General features: G+C 38.7%; 2 protein-coding genes across 10 annotated transcripts; one reads left to right on the plus strand and one right to left on the minus strand.

The window, feature by feature from the left end:
* Positions 1-355: 355 nt before the first annotated feature.
* Positions 356-14901, minus strand: LOC144205292 (phosphatidylcholine:ceramide cholinephosphotransferase 1-like). 7 transcript variants are annotated; one of them, XM_077729565.1, is made up of 9 exons: positions 14758-14847; positions 12988-13010; positions 12302-12331; positions 9412-9594; positions 6583-7358; positions 5729-5846; positions 5495-5648; positions 3837-4003; positions 356-3392 (listed from the first exon to the last, which is right to left on the minus strand). In XM_077729565.1, the coding sequence occupies exons 5-9, from the start codon at positions 7173-7175 to the stop codon at positions 3216-3218; spliced, it is 1209 nt and encodes a 402-aa protein (XP_077585691.1). In that variant the 5' UTR covers positions 7176-7358; positions 9412-9594; positions 12302-12331; positions 12988-13010; positions 14758-14847; the 3' UTR covers positions 356-3215. The 7 variants fall into 7 exon arrangements, 6 of the variants coding, with proteins under 6 accessions (XP_077585691.1, XP_077585693.1, XP_077585690.1 ...); XR_013328046.1 differs by lacking the exons at positions 12302-12331; positions 12988-13010 and having other exon boundaries at positions 356-2643; positions 3078-3392; positions 14758-14901; XM_077729567.1 differs by lacking the exon at positions 12302-12331 and having other exon boundaries at positions 9478-9594; positions 14758-14872.
* Positions 14057-18588, plus strand: LOC144205291 (multiple inositol polyphosphate phosphatase 1-like). 3 transcript variants are annotated; one of them, XM_077729559.1, is made up of 6 exons: positions 14057-14202; positions 16029-16751; positions 16914-17108; positions 17182-17279; positions 17677-17807; positions 17878-18588. In XM_077729559.1, exons 2-6 carry the CDS (start codon positions 16175-16177, stop codon positions 18281-18283), a joined length of 1407 nt encoding a protein of 468 aa, XP_077585685.1. In that variant the 5' UTR covers positions 14057-14202; positions 16029-16174; the 3' UTR covers positions 18284-18588. The 3 variants fall into 3 exon arrangements, with proteins under 3 accessions (XP_077585685.1, XP_077585686.1, XP_077585687.1); XM_077729560.1 differs by lacking the exon at positions 14057-14202 and adding an exon at positions 14251-15216; XM_077729561.1 differs by lacking the exon at positions 14057-14202 and adding an exon at positions 14251-14679.
* The last annotated feature ends 51 nt before the right edge of the window (positions 18589-18639 follow it).

The raw sequence follows: 18639 nt of genomic DNA on the forward strand, positions 1-18639 counted from the left end.
ACATGACTGGACGTGACTTTGTCAATACTACAGAGTTTTTAAAAATGGTAATATATCCAAGAAAGCATATTAATACAAATAAAAGCATAACTTACCTTGGCATCATATGACTGTTGTCAAGGAATCTAAAATACAAACAGAAAATAAAATTAAGGCAAAACAAATTCACTCAATGTTGCTAAGCCTTAATTTACACAATAAAACGTTAAGTGAAGTATAAATGATCAAAACAACATCTCGAGTACAATTAACAGAAATGAGGAAAAAAAGCTGTTTAGTACTTGCCTTGACATGTGTCTACCTGTTGGCTTTATGAGGAACTGCAACGACACAATTATTCTCAAACAACCGAAAGTGTATAGTAAAATCTTTTTATTCAACGTCGTCCCATTTAGATTCCTTTATCATATTTTACAAACGTGATAAACAGCGTGTAGATGAACATACATACAGGATTATAATCGTTAAAAAAAAGCTTGATTGCGAACCAAGAGACATATGTCTTCACCCTTCCTTCAACTTTATTACAGTCCAATTTGGACAAATACTTCAAGCTATGCACACTATGCGAGAAACATTGCGTAAAACGAACAGGGATGTTCAGACAACATCTGTACTGTGCTAACGTAAAACAGAGCAAAGCTTTTTCCCAACTATGTGCAAAGTCACAAAAAATGTCTCCCTTTAAAACGCTCCGAAGAGTTAAGAGGAACCCATTTGTAGTTTAGCTGTAACCAATGATGAGGTTGTTTTTTTTCTCCAATGGGAAATTGCAAACGTCCGGTTTTCAGCCTTGAACGGATCATGAAACCAGGACATTTTTCACATTCACAGATAATGGCGCTCGCGCTGCCATCTTGTTCCCCTTTCACGCCAGGATTGTGTTATCAGTATGTTTAGAAGAGCACTGGAGAAAAATATACACCGGTTCTTAAATGAAATGTGGAAAAATAGGCGTGGGGAAGAACCTGGTAAAACTGAAAGTTGGCAATTTTCATTTTCACATCATTTTTTTTCTGAACTCATTAAGATGACCTTGACACTGGCTGAAGACGTACAATTCATTTTAAGTGGGAAACGCTAAACATTCGTTTATTCACCATCACTCTCCCACTTCTAATGGATTGGACGCCAACAAGTTTGAAAAACTCATTGGAATTCACAACAGTAGGAAGATTGAACCACTATTAAAGTCAAGGGTGCTAAAAGAGTTAACATTTCAACTGTAAGGATTTTCAGTCAGTTCAGTCTCACATTGCAAAATGATACATTTTTTAGATAATTGAGTAGCTGATTGTTTTAACGTGAAGCCTATAACACTACAGCATAATTCCTATTACACTGTGACATGAGGCTCACGCTATATTCTGAAATGTATCACATGTTGTAAACAAATTTAAGTTTTGACGTGAAAACAAACACAGCAAATTCAAGTTAGTGATTGCATTATGATGAATAAGCACAATGCTGGAAACGGTATTTAAATGTGATGTTGAACGTGAAATTCATCACGCTTTAACGTTTGTTTCTAGCAGCAATACACTTTCCAACTCAATTCACGTTTTGTGTCTTAGTCGTGAATGTCATTTTAGTCTCAAATTTAGTTCAAACGACCAAAAGATCATTAGGCTCCCAACGCCCATACTATGTATGAAGCACATTCAGAAGCATTTCAGTCATGGTCTAAAAGATAGGTTTCAGTCTATAAATCATATATAAGTATACCCGTCTACTGCCTTCAACCTCTGACCGGGAAGTGATGCTTAACAGGGGGGATGTGTACACAGATTCTCAGCATTAAAGTCAGTGGTGTGCCATTGAAGATGATCGACATCCTATCATGTGGCTCTTTTTATCCTTCTGGACTGAATAGAATTGAGTTTGTCCCTAGTAGATGTCCAATTCACTTGAACTGGGAGGTTGGAAAGCACTCCCACATTAAATGGACTGGACTTGGTCTAACACTGTTGATGGGAGCCAATGATTTAAGGTCCTTATTTGATGAAAAAATTAGACTATCATGGAAAGTTTTATTTTCCAATGACATAATTAAAAAATGCAAATTAAAATTGACCATTATATTCTAGTTAAAAAAACAGAGGAATATGTAATTATTCTAAAAACCCCAACTTTCCATGAAATTCCAATTTCTTTTGAGATTTCGATTTTATTTTATCTTTTTACGTGTTGGTGTTGCATCAAAATAGGGCATTTTTCCTACATTTTTTTCTTTTTTGTTAAAAAAAAAAAGAGTTAAAATTGTATTGTTCAAATGGATTATATATCTATCGTCGTCAATGGCACTGAAACAATCATTCCTCAAGTTTGATGAATTTGGTACGCACGGCCCATTTTAGCACTGATGCTTTAAGATTCAGCTAATGAAATGAAACAGACGTTTGAAAAAAATAAAAAATAATATAGCAATATTTCGTGCCATAAAGCATCAATAAATACAAAGCTGGGACATGTCTTACGCCAATTTGGAAAAGACCAATCTTGCGTTAAGGCTGGTATTTAGTTTTTTTGTAAGTGGGGTGAAAGGTTACATTCATTGATACACAAGACACGCGGTAGTTGAAGTTGTTCCACAATCAAGCGAAGAAAAGGCACTGGTGAGGATTTCTTGAAAAAGGTACAAATCTACGAAAAAAAAATATTTTGGCGGACATTTTGTTTATCTTGAAAAATAAACATGCTTAGAAAAAATAGTTCTTTGCACCTTGATTCATTTTAGCAAGTCTAAATTACAAAAACATCAAAAGGAGGCGGTAGTTTTAAGTAAATAAGGTAGGTTTCTAGTAAAAACTGGTGACAATTTAGTGTCTTTTACGGTAATAGACGTCTAGTTGTTGTTCAGTCATCTTTCTTAATCCGAATGAACTAGTTCTATCGCCGTCAATGACAGGTATGGAGTTAAAACCTAGAAGCATACTTTAAATTAGACAGCTAACGGTGTGATTTTGTGCTAAGAGCAAACTAGGATAAAGCTTGTTATTTAAGTTAATAATAGCAAGAAACGAAAACGCGATGAAAAAAAACCAAGGACAAAAACAAAGAAGGAAATGAGGAGTCACCTGCTTTGGGAGGGAAGATGGGGAAGCTCGGAGCTAAATGTAGACAGTGCCTTCTTCTTTAAAACAAGTTATTAAAAAAAAGAAAAAAAAGAAAAGAAAAAAAAAACAGCACTTTTGGAAATTTACAGTTCTGGCACATCAATGCATGTCCAGACGGCTGTACTTAACGGCACGGTTCCATTGGACGCTCCGCAGCCACAGAGGTAGCTGATAGGAACGGGGAACCACGCCGCTGATGTTCTCCTCCAGGTACTGGAAGGGTCGGTACCACCACACCCGTGAGAAGAAGTTGCTGGCCGATGTCTCTTTAAGTGACTGAAAGGCACAGAGGATGTTAGCCTCATGATGTCTTTTCCTTTTCTCATAAATAAATTCATTGATCAATACATTGAAATATATTTATCTACATATAATTAATCATTTTAAATGGACTTTTTCATGCTGTTATTCTTTAATTAAAAAATTAAATCAGTTTTTTTTATCTGAATGATACAGCAAGAGAGTTTTTATTTATTTTAAAAAAAGAGTTGAATATTTTTAAAGGATTTTTTTCATGTTAAAGAATTTAACTAGTTACAATTGATAAAAAAATCATTTTTAATTGAGATTTTAGTATATAGAAAATAGTGATCATAGAATATATACTTAAAATTAATGAAAGAAAAACCTTTCCTTTGTTATCATTTGATAAATAAGTACCTAACATACAATATATGTAACCCTGTATTATAATAAAACCCGATAACATGCAACACTCACTTGCTGGTTTGCCATAGTGTGGTACCACCAAAAGAGGCGGGTCGTGATAAAGTAGGCCACCACTACATCCACAGTGTAGTGGTCGTGGGCCAGAAGGATGCAGAAGACTCCCACTGTGCTCAAGGTCCAACAGATCCAGTGGTACCACCAGAACCGTCGAGGGGAATCTGTCCAAAAGAAAAAAAATAACACGCTGATCAAAGGTCAGGTCATGTTCTGATATTTGTTTTATCTTTTAATTATTTGTTGTTGATATTAAGCATATAATTTTTAGTCTGACGTACATTTTATAAAAGCCTCTCCTCACAATAAATTGTATTCATTAAAAGCACATGATAATGACGGCATTTCAATTCCTTTTAATGATGAAAATGGATTTGCCACACCAGTAAATTGATTTAGACGCTTGCTGTGTAATTTTCGCCACAAGAGGTCCCTACCGCATCAAATTTGGGTAATCTCATTTAAAGGGGCATTATGTAAGGATGTTGGCCAAAACTGATACAGCAACAAGCATGAAAATACTGAAGCTCACAAAATTCCATCCATTTTGCGTTGCCATATGAAATCATGCTGCATTATCACAGCAATGTTGCGTGTTAATCAGACAAGATAAAGGCTAACAAGACACCAACATGAGCAAAGGTCATGTGAACAAACAGAATGTGAACTATACAACCTCTCAATTACTTACCAACAAGTGCGAAATAGTTCAATTGGTGCAAAAACTATTTTTCTTTAGCAAGATCGAATTACACAAAAGAGAATTAGTGAAAAATCTATAAAATAGCGAGAATTTGGTGGTGGCCAAGTGGTTAACATGGCCCGCATAGTTCTTCGATTGAGGGTGCGATCCCAGGGTCGGACCTTCCTGTGGAGAGTTTGTATGTTTCCCTGACATTGTGTGGGCTTTCTCCATGTACTCTGGTTTCTGATCTTGTGATTGGCTGATGATGGCAGAGGGAAGGACATCTATTTTAAACACAGAATCAAACCCATTTTTTTTTAAATGGGAAAATTTCAACTTGACATGGCAACCACTCTAGAAGTATTCAACTATTTATTTTCCAAGCCACTTATCCTAATGAGGGTAGTGAAGACACTAGTGCCTATCACAGCCAACAGTGGCCAGTAAGCAGGGCACACCCTGAATTGGTTGTCATTCAGTTTCCGGGCACAAGAAAACTAGCAACAATACACTGCACATTCATACCTAGGGACAACTTGGAGCATTCAATCAGCCTACCATTTATGGGATTGGAATGTGGGAGTAAACCAGAGTACCTGGAAAAAAAACCCTGTACAGGCACAGGGAGAGTTTATGTAAACTCCACACAGGAAGATCGGAACCCACCAGGAATTGAACCTGAAGTAGAAGTATTGTAAAAAAAAAAATAATAATAACTTAAATGTCCATTGCAATATTAGGGCCGATTATTGAATGATTGAAGTCCAAATCTAACACAATGATCTTTTACTCAGCTCATAATACTAGCAGAATTTGCCCCATTTGCAATTGTTCAAAGAGTGAGGAACAGAAAATGTTATGAAACACCAATTTGGCTCATGGCGTGCCCGGGGGTTAGCCTCCGTGCATAGTCTGTTTCCTTCCTTTCACGCCGCAGTTACAAAAGTATTTTTTTTGTGTGTGTACTTACACTCCTTGATGAAGAGGTATGTTAGCGTTAACATGACTGTGTGCCCGCTGTACAGGTAATCTCCACACATGGTGTGTGAGCCTGTGATGGAAAGGCCGCCGCCGGCGATCATCTTCATCACTCTTCGCAACTGCGCTTCCCAGTCGCCTAGAAGCTGAAAGCAATGCAGGCACTTCATTAAAACTGAAATCTATGGACATAATTTTCCCATTAAGCTTGATGTTTTCATGTTACCTTAGGAGAGCATTTGAAGTGCATGCCTGGGACAGGCAGAGTGGTGATGTACATGGTAATACATCGATACAAATAGAGTGTTCCCACGATGAAAAAAAAGCGCCTTCCTATGATTGACCTGCATGGGGGAAAAAAAAAAGTATATATAAATAAGAATTTGAATAGCATCAGCACAACTAGCAGTGGGTCAGGCATAATTTGAAAAATGTAACTATTGGAATACAGCGAGACTTAAGTGTTCATCAAAAACAAGGTTGTTTCCTTGAATAGGGAGTTATAAACATTAGGTAGAAAAAGGTTATGTATTCAGTTCCGTATGTCTGTTTTCAAGATAACTCAAAATTGACAAAAGAAACTATTATGAAACTTGAAGATGTTTTTTGGGATATGAAATCAATGAGGTGATTGAATTTTGAGGTTATAAGGTTAAAGGTCACAGAGGTTAGAAAAGTTGCAGTAAGGTAATAAGATGTGAAGAATAATGTCAATGTATACAGAAGTGAGTCATGTAGCAATACTTTTGTATTGGAATGCTTTGGACGAGGTCTGCTCTCAGTGTGTTCTAATTTTTGAAGTGTACTTATTAGTTTAGAACACTGTAAAAATAAACACCTAAGAAAAATAAAATAAATATATTTCAAATTATATTTTGTTTTTATTTCTAATAGAAAAAAATCTAAAAAAAAACCAAAAATGAAATGCACACCTTCCATTTCAAATAGACTGGAGATGCACTAGCAATTAATTATTAAACAGCAGGAGGATGGAAAAAAAACTGAATATTGGATAATTATCATTGTCAGTGAAAGAGTTAATCAAGACTATTTCTCAAGTGTATTTCTTCTTTACAGTACCTGTGCTTGAGGAGAGCCCACTGTATGAGCCACAGTGCCACCAACAGCATGCCGTTGATTTCGCAGATGGAGAAGGCCCACTCCACCCTGTTGAAAAGATCGAAGAACTTGTCTGGCAATGGCGGCGTGTGTTCCTTGGGGGGCACTCTCTCATGGACCACCGAAATGACCACGGTGGTTGTGACAAAGCAGACCACGGCGTACAAAAACGCCGTGCCTGTCTTCCCCCACTCAGCCGGAAAGGAGGTGCGCAAGGTCTCCATAGCAGGGATGGGAATGTGCACCATCTCCGCCGTCCGTGCCACACCGTTCCTCAGTGGCTTCGCCGTCCCATTAGGTAGGTGTCCGTTAGTGTGGCCGTTCTTGTGCGCCTCCATGTGGTTCTCGATCCGAAGCGTCTCCAGGCGTTCCAGTAGACGCTGCCCGCCGTCTGACGACACCCGCAGGAGAGGCGGCGCGTGGAAGTCGGCCCGCGTCAACTGCAACAGAGCGCCGCCATTTGTCCGGCGGAGGGCATCTGCGTACTCCGGCATGCCCTCTTTGCTCAACCAGTTGGCCACATCCTCGGGGGACCACGACGTCACATTCGTCATCTCAGCAAAGGAAGCGACGGGTTCGGCGGTCTTAAAGGGTGCAGTTAAGTCCGAACCGGTTTCGGGGCATGGCGTTTATGCAGCATCGAACGAGGGGCGGGGACCCGCGAGGACCCCTTGTTTTCAGGGTCAATAGTTGGAAGGTCCTTTCCAGGTTGGCTTCCCAGCTAAGTCGTCACACAGCTGTAGAAACAAACAAAAGCTGTTACGCTAGGGCTGAAGCAAACATTTTTAACTCATTAGACGCTTTTAACTGTCAATTTCAAGGCTATCTTTAAACTCCCATAAACATTTTTGCACAAGTTCTTCCACCATGAATCTTATTCTGAAATCTCACTGTTAACAGGGCGTACCTTAAAAGATTACTCATTGCCATCCATTTTCAAGCATTTCTTTCTCGAACGCGATATCTGCAATGGGTTACAATGAGGTCGGCCAGACAGATGTGGATGGGAAGAGACGAAAAAGGGACGAACACGTGAATAAAAAAAGCGCATTTGTGCTCATTTAACTCATCGGCTGCCATTGATCGAGATAGACATCCAATACATTTAAAGTGGGATGATTGACATTGAGTGATCAGGTTTCATTGCCTGTTGACGGCTGCCACCCTCCCAGGGACAAATGAAGTTAGTACTCAGCGTCTAAAATTAAATTTTCGAAAGTAAAGCAAGTAAAAAGAGCTTGGCCATGTGAAAGGCCAGCTGTGTAGCCACGGCGTGAGGGAACATTACATTGTGGCGATAAAGTACAGGAGACAAAGAGCACTTAGAGCAATCTGAGATTAGCTGTAAATGACTCAGCGGTACGCCGAGGACCTTTGGTCTGTGAATCGGCTTACGGCTAGCCAGCGAAGGAAATACTAAGCTCTCCTCAAACTGGACAGGCCACATGAAATACACTAAAATGCTCAAAGGGGATTTGCTCTTGAAATATGGAACCTGTTTGTGTTGTTGTAATAGAGTAACTGAGTTAGTAGAGTTAAAGAATGAATACATAAATCGAATCACAATATATACTCATTCATTATCTCTAGTAATATATATATACACATATACATACATATATACACACAAGTATTTTTCAAAAGTTAAATAAGCTACTTTTGAGGACTACTCATAACAAAATATATACTCTTTTTATATTAAAAGAAATCATTTGAAACTGTTAAAAAGTGTAAAATTGGAGTGAACTTATGCAATACTAAAATATATATATATAAAAAATGTTTTTGGAGATAAACAATAAAAGGAACTGGCTTAAATCAACTTCTTGTTCAACAGCAAAAAAAAATTCTCTTTACTTCCCCTCACACGTAAAACAGTAGATCAATTCTCAATAAATTATTGTTGACCTAACTTTGAACTACATCTATGTCTCTGTAAGACGTCCACCTATTAGCAATGCCTTTCTCCACATCTCTCAATTTAGTCCAGACCACACTGCCGAGGTTTGTCCAGAGGAAGTTTGGAGCATGTTTTTTTATTATTTCAACTATCTTTTTAGGGAGGAATCATCACCACTTGAGTGAACTTTGAATGGAAATATTGCTCAAGGAGCAAGCGGCACGTTATCGTCGACTGGATGATAAAAACATACATGATAGAAACCCATTTGTGGTATTTGCTGAACATCTGTGGCTCAAAAAAAAAAAGCAAAAAGAACACTCCCCCTTACATGTGTTGCATTTTTACTCAGTTGGGACGGGTTGAGAGGCAGAGAAGTTGGGGCTGGCTCACAGGGCCGTCCACGTGACGCCGAGCAAAAAAGATCCCACCCAGAAGGACAATACGTCAAGCTGACACAAACATAAACACGCCATCCGCGCTTCATTTTTATGAAGCCTAGAGTGGAAGCAAATGACTCATTCAGGGGGCGCCAAGAGAAGGTCTTGGCAGGGGACATCGGGCTCGACGTTGCCTTTTGTGACAAATAGAAAATATGATAGTCTACAGCTGCTAATTTGATAGTGACTGCAGTAACAGCCACTGTGAATTTTGTGCAAATCCACTTTAGAGCATAGCAAATATGCTTTTTAGTATATAGGAAAAAACTACATTTTTTACTCTTTTAATAAGGAATCAATGTTTTCCTCAACCAATTGGCTGCCAACAATGGCGATAGACGGACATCCTATTAATTTTGACGAATCAGGAACTCAAGTTACAAGTAGTATTGTGGTCCAAGTTCAGTATTAGTACTTTAAAATGAGTCTTATAACAAATGGTATGATTACTTTGAATTGAAAGAAATGTAGATCGATGCCAAGTGTGTCAGTGCCCTTTTGACACTGTGTTCTTGCCTTTCCCGCCCTTCTCTTCTTTTTCCTCCTCTGTAGTCCGTGTGATCCAGATCCAGCGCCGACTGACGCCCAAGGCGCTCCCGCTTTCACTTTTGGCCTCCGGGATTATTTTTCTTCCTGTTTTCAAGAAAGAAAAACAAAAGTTACTATCTTATTGCATTTGATTCTCCCAGCAATTCCGTGTGCCTAAATGTGAAAGACGGCCTGTGTAAAAGGTTTGAAGCGAAAAAGCACTTACTCATTGCTTGAATATTCTTTTCACAGAATACTGGTTTAGTACATTTTCAGACAACTACTTTAATAAGTAAAATTTTGTAGTAACACTACTCATACTTGAAGAGTGACAGTTTCGGCTACTCTTTGACTGCATGGAATTGTGCTATGGATCTAACGTCATACTACCTGGGATACGGAAGTGAATTCAAACAAAAAAACAACAGAGAAGAATAAATGGCAGCAAAATAGCAAGAAAAAAATCAGTGTGGAGGCTTGTAAGATTAGACCCCACATTTATTTTTGCAAAAACAATCATATCATGGAACACTCCCACAGCAAACACTGGAAAGTGCTTGAAAATACACAGTAATGCCCTGGAAACCACCTTTCAAAGAGAGTGTTTTGTTGTAAATTGTCTCAAGGGGTGTGGATATTTGATTGTCAAACCCATACAACCCCCAATACCCCCCCACATTCAAATGGTATCATGTAGCAGGTTATTTACTTAGTGGGTTAAAGGTTAACAGAATTCTTTCACCTGTACAACTTACAATAAGGGACGAAATCTCATAGAAGACCAACCTCGCAAAATATAAAGTTACTGTCTGCCCTCCAGAGATTTCAGTTTTGGGCTATAACAATAAACGAAACAATATAGTAGCATCAATTTTCAAACTTTCCCTCAAGATTGAGGTCAGTGGTCTACCACCAAGAAACTTGATATGTGTTGTTGTACAACATACTTCAAAACTTTTGTTGAGCGAAATTGTATTAAAACCAGATTTTTTTTTCTCAATCTGACTTGGTACACTTTAATACCTCCTTACTTTTTTTAGTAAGAATAAAACACAAAAAGCTTTTTTTTTAAACATGTGAGGGATTTATACCAATGTATTCATTTTTAACAAAAATAACGCGACTTAACACACACTACATAGTATATTAACAAAAGCAGCCGCCGTACCACCAAGAACAAATGCCACAAGCGAGACTCACTAAACTTCCACTGAATATTTGATATTAGACTGGAATCAAGTCATCCATAACAAATTTGCAAACATTCATCGTAGCAACGGCACTATGTTGGAAACAATAAGGGCCCATAGCTTCATAGCACAAGTCTTTGGGGACAAGAAAGTTGCTACTGGTTAATGAGAAAGCCCCCCGTGGCTTTCTAAGCCTCTGATTAGCATGGCGGGACCGTATGTCCTCTGGGGGAGACAGCACAATTTGCAGGGTCTCTCTGTTTAATTGTGTGTCCTGCTCACACTATATACTGTATGACTTGTTGTCAACAAGAGCCCATTAGAGTGCATTTTATCCCATCTGTCTATGTATACTGGCAATGTTTGTGTGGGTCCTGAAAAGTGGGCAATCACCATCGTTATCAACATCTCGTGAATTATTAAAAGGAGGAAGAGGAGAGTGTGTGGATAGGTTAAGACAAAACACACGTCTAATATTGAAACAACTCCTCCACCTCTATGAATGAAAAAATAGGCTGGTGAATATTGCGTGTCCTTTTCTGTTTTGCAATCAAGTTTTTTTTTTTTATCAACAATTATTCTTTTCAATTAAATGTACGATAACACACTAGCTCATGTTGTGGATTGCATTGAATTTCAGCAGAACAATAAGAGAAAAGCAGCAAGGATACATCATTTTGCTATTTTGACTTGTGGAAAAGAGTAATTACAGCTTCACAATATTGTAGTAGAAATCACCCGACATGAAGGGAATATTGAGAGACGTGCTGGAATGTGGAGACGGAAGAAAAGACTACAACTGTGAACATCTTCCTACACAAGTCATAACAGGAAAGTGGCATTAGTTTCAATTCCATGTTACATGCAAGTACACTCTTTGCCAAAGATTTTTTTTCTCCTCAAGTACATAAAAGTTGTCTGCAGCCAGTGTTGTTACCCTAGAATTCCAAAATGCACTGGTAGGCCACAGGAAACTGGGACATCATGTGAGTGGGAGTCAAATTTCATGTGTTTCTAATTATGGAGGAATAAAGATGAAAGCCAGTTAGTGTTGAGCTTCTTTGAGGGGAATCTATGATGGAAACTTAATGAGCAATTTCTAGCAGTCAACACTAAGTAATATAATTTAGCATGAGTAAATACCTAAAGGCAATTCTATGTTGGTAACAGTTTTCTGCACATTTTTTTGCTTGGGTGTCTTCTGGTCACGACATGCCGGAGTAAAGACGATACAAAATGATGGTGGCTTTGTCTGTTTGTATATGCGACTAAAAAAGGAAATGCCGTGTGTACATGTGAGCATCGTTTTCATCTGGAAAATGTTAAAGTGGTTCTATTTGAGCCTGTATTTATTCAAGAGTCGTCATATCGTCAACTTTGGTGACATTTTTGTGTCTTGAGCTGTCAAGTGGAAGAGAAAACAATAACCAGCAAAAGGAACAGGAAGTTTCCACTGAGATAAGCAAGAGCTTGTCATTGAGTTGAGGTTTTCGTTTTGAATAATGGACGTCTTTGGAACTGTTTTTTTTTCTTTTGGTAGTAACCTTTTTGTGTCAGACCAAGAATACAATTAAAAATAGTCCTACTTTTACAGTTGTTTCAAAAACTCCCCTTAAATTTACCTTTTTCTGAAGCATTTCAGACCAGAATTTCTGAAAATCAAAAGTCAGAGGTCAAAATAACATTCAGGAATGAACTCATTGGTTGTCATTTATTGTAAGTGATAACCCAAAGTTAATTTCAAAATTAAATACACCATAATGTTGACATATCAGTACTTAAAACACTCAAACAAAGGAAGCACATCAACAGCCTCCAAGGACCAGATCATCTTAAATGTCATTTCATAAATTAATATTGTCTGCCAGAGATTACATCGGTCAGGCCAGTCCCAATATTTTGGACATCTGTTACTGTCCATGGCACATGGTGGAGAGTCAGTTACCAGAATTAATTTCAAGACATTTGGGTAAACTACAATTGAAGATAATATTGCTCCACGGCAAAGGGTGTCGACACGATCTGAGTCAAGATTAGTGTTTCCCCACTGCTGAATCATCACCCATCCTCACAGAAAAGTCATTGTTTCCACCAGAGAGTCCAACTGTGTGTTCCCTGCTCACAGACACTCGGATATTCTTTGCTTTGGCTGTGACACATCCTAGCAACAATAAACCCCTTTGACTTCAACTTCTGCATTTTACTCACCAACTTGACTGCAGCTGTAGACATTTAGAGCATGGGAAAAGTTGCTTTCTCCTCACAAAAAAAATACATAAATCTCAAGAGTATTTATTTGTGTACCCACCATTTATTCCCAGATCTTTTGACCTGAAAGTGAATTCAAACGTTAATAGGGCAATGATTTAAATATTACATAAAAATAATAAAAATCATGACCTTAAGAGTGGTTTTGGGGGCCACAACCAGAGTGTAATTGTGTTTTTAGTCATTTTTATTGAATTAATGTAAATAGCATTTATTCACACTATATACATATACACATGCATAAATACATATATATTTAAAAATATGAGTAAAAACAGGAAAAACTCCACTTTTGGACCGCAAAAACACTAAAGTTGATATCAATTGCATTAAACACATTTTTTTTAAATAAATTTAAATCAATTAGTAGTTAACAAAAGAAATCCATGGGTAAAATACATTAATTATATTGAATATCTGTTATAAATTCATTGGCTGCCATGGACAAGGATGATCATACAACTGTTCATTCGCCCTTTGCAATAAAATTAGATTGTCCACCGCCTCTGGGCAGGAGTCAGCTGGGATAGGCTCCAGCACCCCTCGCGGCCCTAAAGAGGATAAAGTGGTTCAGCAATTGGGATGAGATGACGCACCTCTGATTCACAATTTTCCTAGGTAAGATGATGGCGAGCAATACCAGGAGTTTTTCCACAGTTTATGCAAGATGCTTTTTTTCCCGTGAATTTTCTTCATAGACGTCAAAATACATTTTGTTCAGCATTTCATCTGTTTATATTCTCGATATTGAAATAAATGACCGTATTGGTCGTATTGTCTTGCGTTGTGGTGTTTCTGGCAGGTCACGTCTAATTTCTGCGCATATACACCGTACCCTCAATTCAGTCATCATTTTTCGAGCGAGAAAAATGCGAGAAAATACGGACAGTACTTCTAGCCAATTATGCAAGTATAATTGATATTTGCAATCACTGATATAGACTTTCAAGGATCTGTAGTCCAATTAGAAAGTGGACACCCAACCCCAAATAGGCCAAGGCTATTCAGGTTTGACCCACAATAACCCCCAAAAGGATGGAACATGTCAATCCATCCCAATGGGGAGGAAACATTCACTAGGCCCCGCCCTATTCCCAATGTAAGCCGAACCCACAAACCCTGCACAGTGTTGCTCTTTTTTGTACCACTTTTAAGTAAATGTTTACTATTTACTAGGAAACGGGCCTCATTGTAGGTGATTCAATGCTCGGGGGAAACGTTAGGTAACACACCTGTGACATTCGTCCACATGACGGTAGGTTTTTCAACAAGCTAAAATATCCCGATTGTACACAAAGCGGTGAGGATATGTTGTGAGGTTTAAGAGATTAGCGCTAGGGCAAGCGAAAATAGACTAGCAAAAGAGCGGCTATTTGGGTTAGCTCCCAAGATTAGCCAATAAACACGAGACACTCGTTAGCAGACTCGATCCCGCACCAGATTACATTTTAAAAAGTGGTAAATACAACCGGAACCCTAGCTGGCATTGTGTTTATACACTTAAAGCACAAAATTAAGCATAACTCAGTGACTACTCGAAATCGGCGTCGAGAATTATGCGCCAAGTGGAAACAACATTATTAAGGCCAGAGAGCAACACTAATCGCTGTATTTAGACAGTCCCGACCGGGGTAAATGCGAATGACACATTAAGGACAGGGTCACTGACTAACGGAGTGTTAAAAAGACAGCCACACTGGCGGTGTAGCCCGACCAACGAGATCCCACATGGGTGAGATGTTTCGTCCCCCCAAAAATCCCCAATGTCGAGTGTCAACGTCGTTATCAAAGATGTGACTTGTGTAGTTACCTGGTGGTTTAATTGTTGAAATCGTCCTCTTTCTGGTGCCCTGATTTCATGTACGTACTCCGTTAAATCCGCCTGACGTACTCCTGAGTAGACGCTTAACAACAGTGGGGAGAAGTAGGGAGTCCTTATGAGTGTCGTCACCCATGGTACATTTAATGACTCACAGAAAACGTCGTTGTTTTGACATTCGATGACTAACACTGCATTCATCCAATTGCATCGAGACTTAACTGGATTTACTTCTGATAAAATACATGTCGTATAGTTTTTTTTATTAAAAATAATAACAAGCAAAAAGAGCCATAAGTTACTTGAGTACTCAAAAATTCGATAACTCCGGTCTACATGAACGCAGCAACAGAGCAAACACAGAGTTGGGTTTGAAGCAGCTTCCAAGATTCTTGCAGCCATCTGTTGGCCAAAAAATGTAGTAAAGACTTGACAAAAACAGCAAAAACGGTAGGTAAAAGGCTATAACCGTTAAGAAGAGCAAAAACAATAATTGGCATGCAATAGTTTCTGCACCACTAACTTGTTAACTTGTGATGGAAGATGAACTAGAGTTTCTGTACACCTTTAAAGGACTGTGGTCAGTTGACAGCTATTCAAAAATTGTCACTGGTTGACCTTTAACTTTTTAAAAGTGACGCTGGTTACGGCTCCAAATTACTGTTTTTTTTTTTGCATAGTATTTACAACATTGCATGCTATTGATGGCAATAGACGTGTACTAATTCACTAAATCAGGGGTTCCCACCTCCGGTCTTCAAGGGCCCCTATGAAATCTGTTCTCCATATCTCCCTCCTCTAACACACAAATCAAATGATCAACTCACCAGGAAGCTGTCCAGAAGCTTGATAACGATCTAGATTATTTGATTTAGGTATGCTGGTGGAGGGAGACATGGAAAACAGACTTGATAGGGGCCCTCGAGGACTGGCTCAATCCATCTAATATAAACCTTTAAAAAAAACAGACTGACGGCTTGTGCTTTTGTTATCAGTGCATGAAACATTTCAGCAATTCATGTAAGTTTTATTTAGCAAACCAAGCAAAAACACACACACATTTGCTCTAAAAGAGATTTGTGGATATGAAACTTTAACAGACATACATTTGCAACAGGTTTCTAGCAAGAATTTGGGTAGTAAACAACATCACTTTTTTTTTTTTACGTGCAAGTTGAACAGCATTCTTTTCTTGACAGCATGTCAAGGCTACTGTATTTTTAATAAGCCGTGTGACACATAATCACTGTTTTATTTTCCAGAAAACACGTGCAGATTTCAACATTGTAGCAACGCAGATGAAGACTCCTACACATGGGCGTGATCTATAAGTCCAAAGTTTATTTGAGGATATTGTGCAACTAACTTGACACCATTCAAAGAAACTTTTGGACTGTTTTGGCCAATCATGCAGATCAACATCAGAAGGATTCTTTTTGTTTACTTGCCAATCACTGTTAGTTTTTGTGGTTGTTTTCTCAACAATGGCCGACAAAGCATACCAGAAATTGCCGGATACTTTGGCACAAAAGGGCGCTACGAAGAAGTTAACCCCTATCTTTTGGAGGACGTCCTGGCCATCAACAAGTCTTTCTTGCAACCTCCATCCCCGCAATGTCGTCCTATTCATCTGACCGCCATCATAAGACACGGTACCAGATACCCAACGCGCAACATCTTCAAGCACATGCGAAAGATGTATGCGGCGGTGAAAAGTGCCACGCCTGGGAAAGAAAGCTGGGTGTGCGAGATCCAAACACAGTGGCGGATGTGGTACCCTGACGACACTGACGGTCGCTTGGCCAGCAAGGGCGTGGATGATCACAAACATCTGGCAGTCAGGTTGACAAAGCTTTTCCCCTCTGTGGTTTCTGAGGAAAACCTTCGAGGTGGATTCTTTAGGTTTATGAGTAGTTCCAAGCACAGGTGTGTCAACAGCACTCTCTCTTTTATGGCTGGTCTGACAGAGCTGTGGAATATTCAAGGTAGGATCTACTTATGAGTATTTGCCTCCTTCTCAAGTTCTATGTGTTGATCATCAAAAACTCACACTCACAAGTTGGGAAAGTGTATGAGTCACAGGTTGTTTTTTCTTTTTTTTTTTTTTTTTTTTCAATCTCTAATGACACGTGTCTTTCCCGATGTAGATCAGACGTTTGACTTGGAGGTTAACGATGCACTTATGAAGCATTTTAGCCACTGCACCAAATTTGTGAAGGATGTCGTTGAGAACCCTTCGGCCCTGTCGGAGGTTGAAAAATTCAAAGCGGGACCTGAGATGAAGAAGGTGCGGGAGAAAATGGCCAAACAACTCGAAGTCCCCTTTCAGAACATCACAGCTGGTCTGATGTGATTTCAATTTTATGACATTTTTATTCTATTCATACTAGAAATGCGCATATATTTTTTTCACAGACATGATTGATGCTGCGATGAATTTCTGCGCTTACGAGTTGGCCATCAAGAACATTAACTCTCCTTGGTGCGAGTCTTTGGACAAAGTTGATGCTCAGGTAGGACATTCATCAAATCCAATGCAATGGCTGCACATAAATGATAGTCACTTGACAACCACTAGAGTACAACTCAACATGCGGAAGAAAAAACTAACTATAAGGTATGAGTTCATCTCAAAAAAGTAAGATCTCTAAAGTAAGTGTGCTGGGTGAGGTTTTTATTTATTTATTTTGAATCGACTGGACATTATGTTCTAAATTATATTGAATTATTGTTAAAAAAAATGTGTCATTGGCCCCCTAAAACCACAATGCATTTTCATTATCACTTTCATCGCAAAGGCGAATCCCTTACAATCCATTTTTCATGTCTCATAGGACATTTTGTGCTTTATGTTGACCTAAAAAATCTACATTACTTAACCAACTGTATTTTGGGGATTGGGGTCAACAGATAGTAGAGTATGCAAACGACTTGAGGCAATTCTGGAAGCGAGGCTATGGTCATAAAGTTAACCGAATGTCCAGCTGTATTCTCTTCCATGACGTGTTCAGTCGTCTGGACAAAGCTGTTAACCAGAGCATGTAAGTATGACATCACAGTTGATAAATGTTTGCCTCCTTTATTCATGGAATATTCGCTCATAAACTTCAGGTCCGGCCAGAAGGTGAGCGAAGCGGTGACAATCCAAATTGGCCATGGCGAGACCCTCCTCCCGCTGTACGCCCTTTTGGGTTTCTTCAAAGACGAACAACCTTTGACGTCAACCAACTATGCCTCGCAACATCAGCGCACTTTTCGCCCTAGCCTCATGTTACCATACACAGCTAATTTGCTACTCACACTGTATGACTGCGGACATGGAGAATTCAGGTTGCAACCCCTAATCAATGAGAAACCGGTGGCCTTCCCTGGTTTGACTGAACAGCAACCAGCATCCATGCCGCTTTATGAGGATGTCAAGGAACACTACAGGGAACTAATTCGAGGCTGTGACTTTGAGAAGGAGTGTGAACTGTTCACTACACCAAGTCAATTTTCAATTAAGGATACTTTGTAGAGAACACTATCTCTTGGAAAGGAAAAAGAAAAAGTGTTACACATGTAGAAATGTGGAACTGGGTAATACAAGAATCAGAATAGTATATTAATTGGAATCATGTTGTTGATGTGCGCTTTACTACAGTGTACATTTTATTGCATTACCTCTTGCCTAAACAAAAAAAGTTCATTTTTTTCCATGACCAGTCCATTTGAGGCCTTTCCCCCCAAAATATGATTTTTTGTTAAGAGTATTTTAAAGAGAAAATATACATTTGAATGCCCTTTTTAAAAGAAATATATTGTTTACAAAAATAAATAGAATACAATAAAACCAACTATTTGCGCTTTATGATTTAAAGCTGCAATTTCATT

This window comes from Stigmatopora nigra, chromosome 12 (assembly GCF_051989575.1).
Source record: "Stigmatopora nigra isolate UIUO_SnigA chromosome 12, RoL_Snig_1.1, whole genome shotgun sequence".
NCBI classification, from domain to species: Eukaryota; Metazoa; Chordata; class Actinopteri; order Syngnathiformes; family Syngnathidae; genus Stigmatopora; species Stigmatopora nigra.

Bases quoted from the DNA above. Each gene is read 5' to 3' on its own strand.
- LOC144205291 (XM_077729559.1), top strand. From the start codon at position 16,175: ATGCAGATCAACATCAGAAGGATTCTTTTTGTTTACTTGCCAATCACT. The intron at 16,752-16,913 runs GTAGGATCTACT...TTCCCGATGTAG, and splicing joins AGAGCTGTGGAATATTCAAG to ATCAGACGTTTGACTTGGAG. The intron at 17,808-17,877 runs GTAAGTATGACA...CATAAACTTCAG, and splicing joins AAAGCTGTTAACCAGAGCAT to GTCCGGCCAGAAGGTGAGCG.
- LOC144205292 (XM_077729563.1), bottom strand. From the start codon at position 7,175: ATGACGAATGTGACGTCGTGGTCCCCCGAGGATGTGGCCAACTGGTTG. The intron at 5,847-6,582 runs GTACTGTAAAGA...TCCCCCATGCAG, and splicing joins TGGGCTCTCCTCAAGCACAG to GTCAATCATAGGAAGGCGCT. The intron at 3,393-3,836 runs GTGAGTGTTGCA...TGTGCCTTTCAG, and splicing joins ACACTATGGCAAACCAGCAA to TCACTTAAAGAGACATCGGC.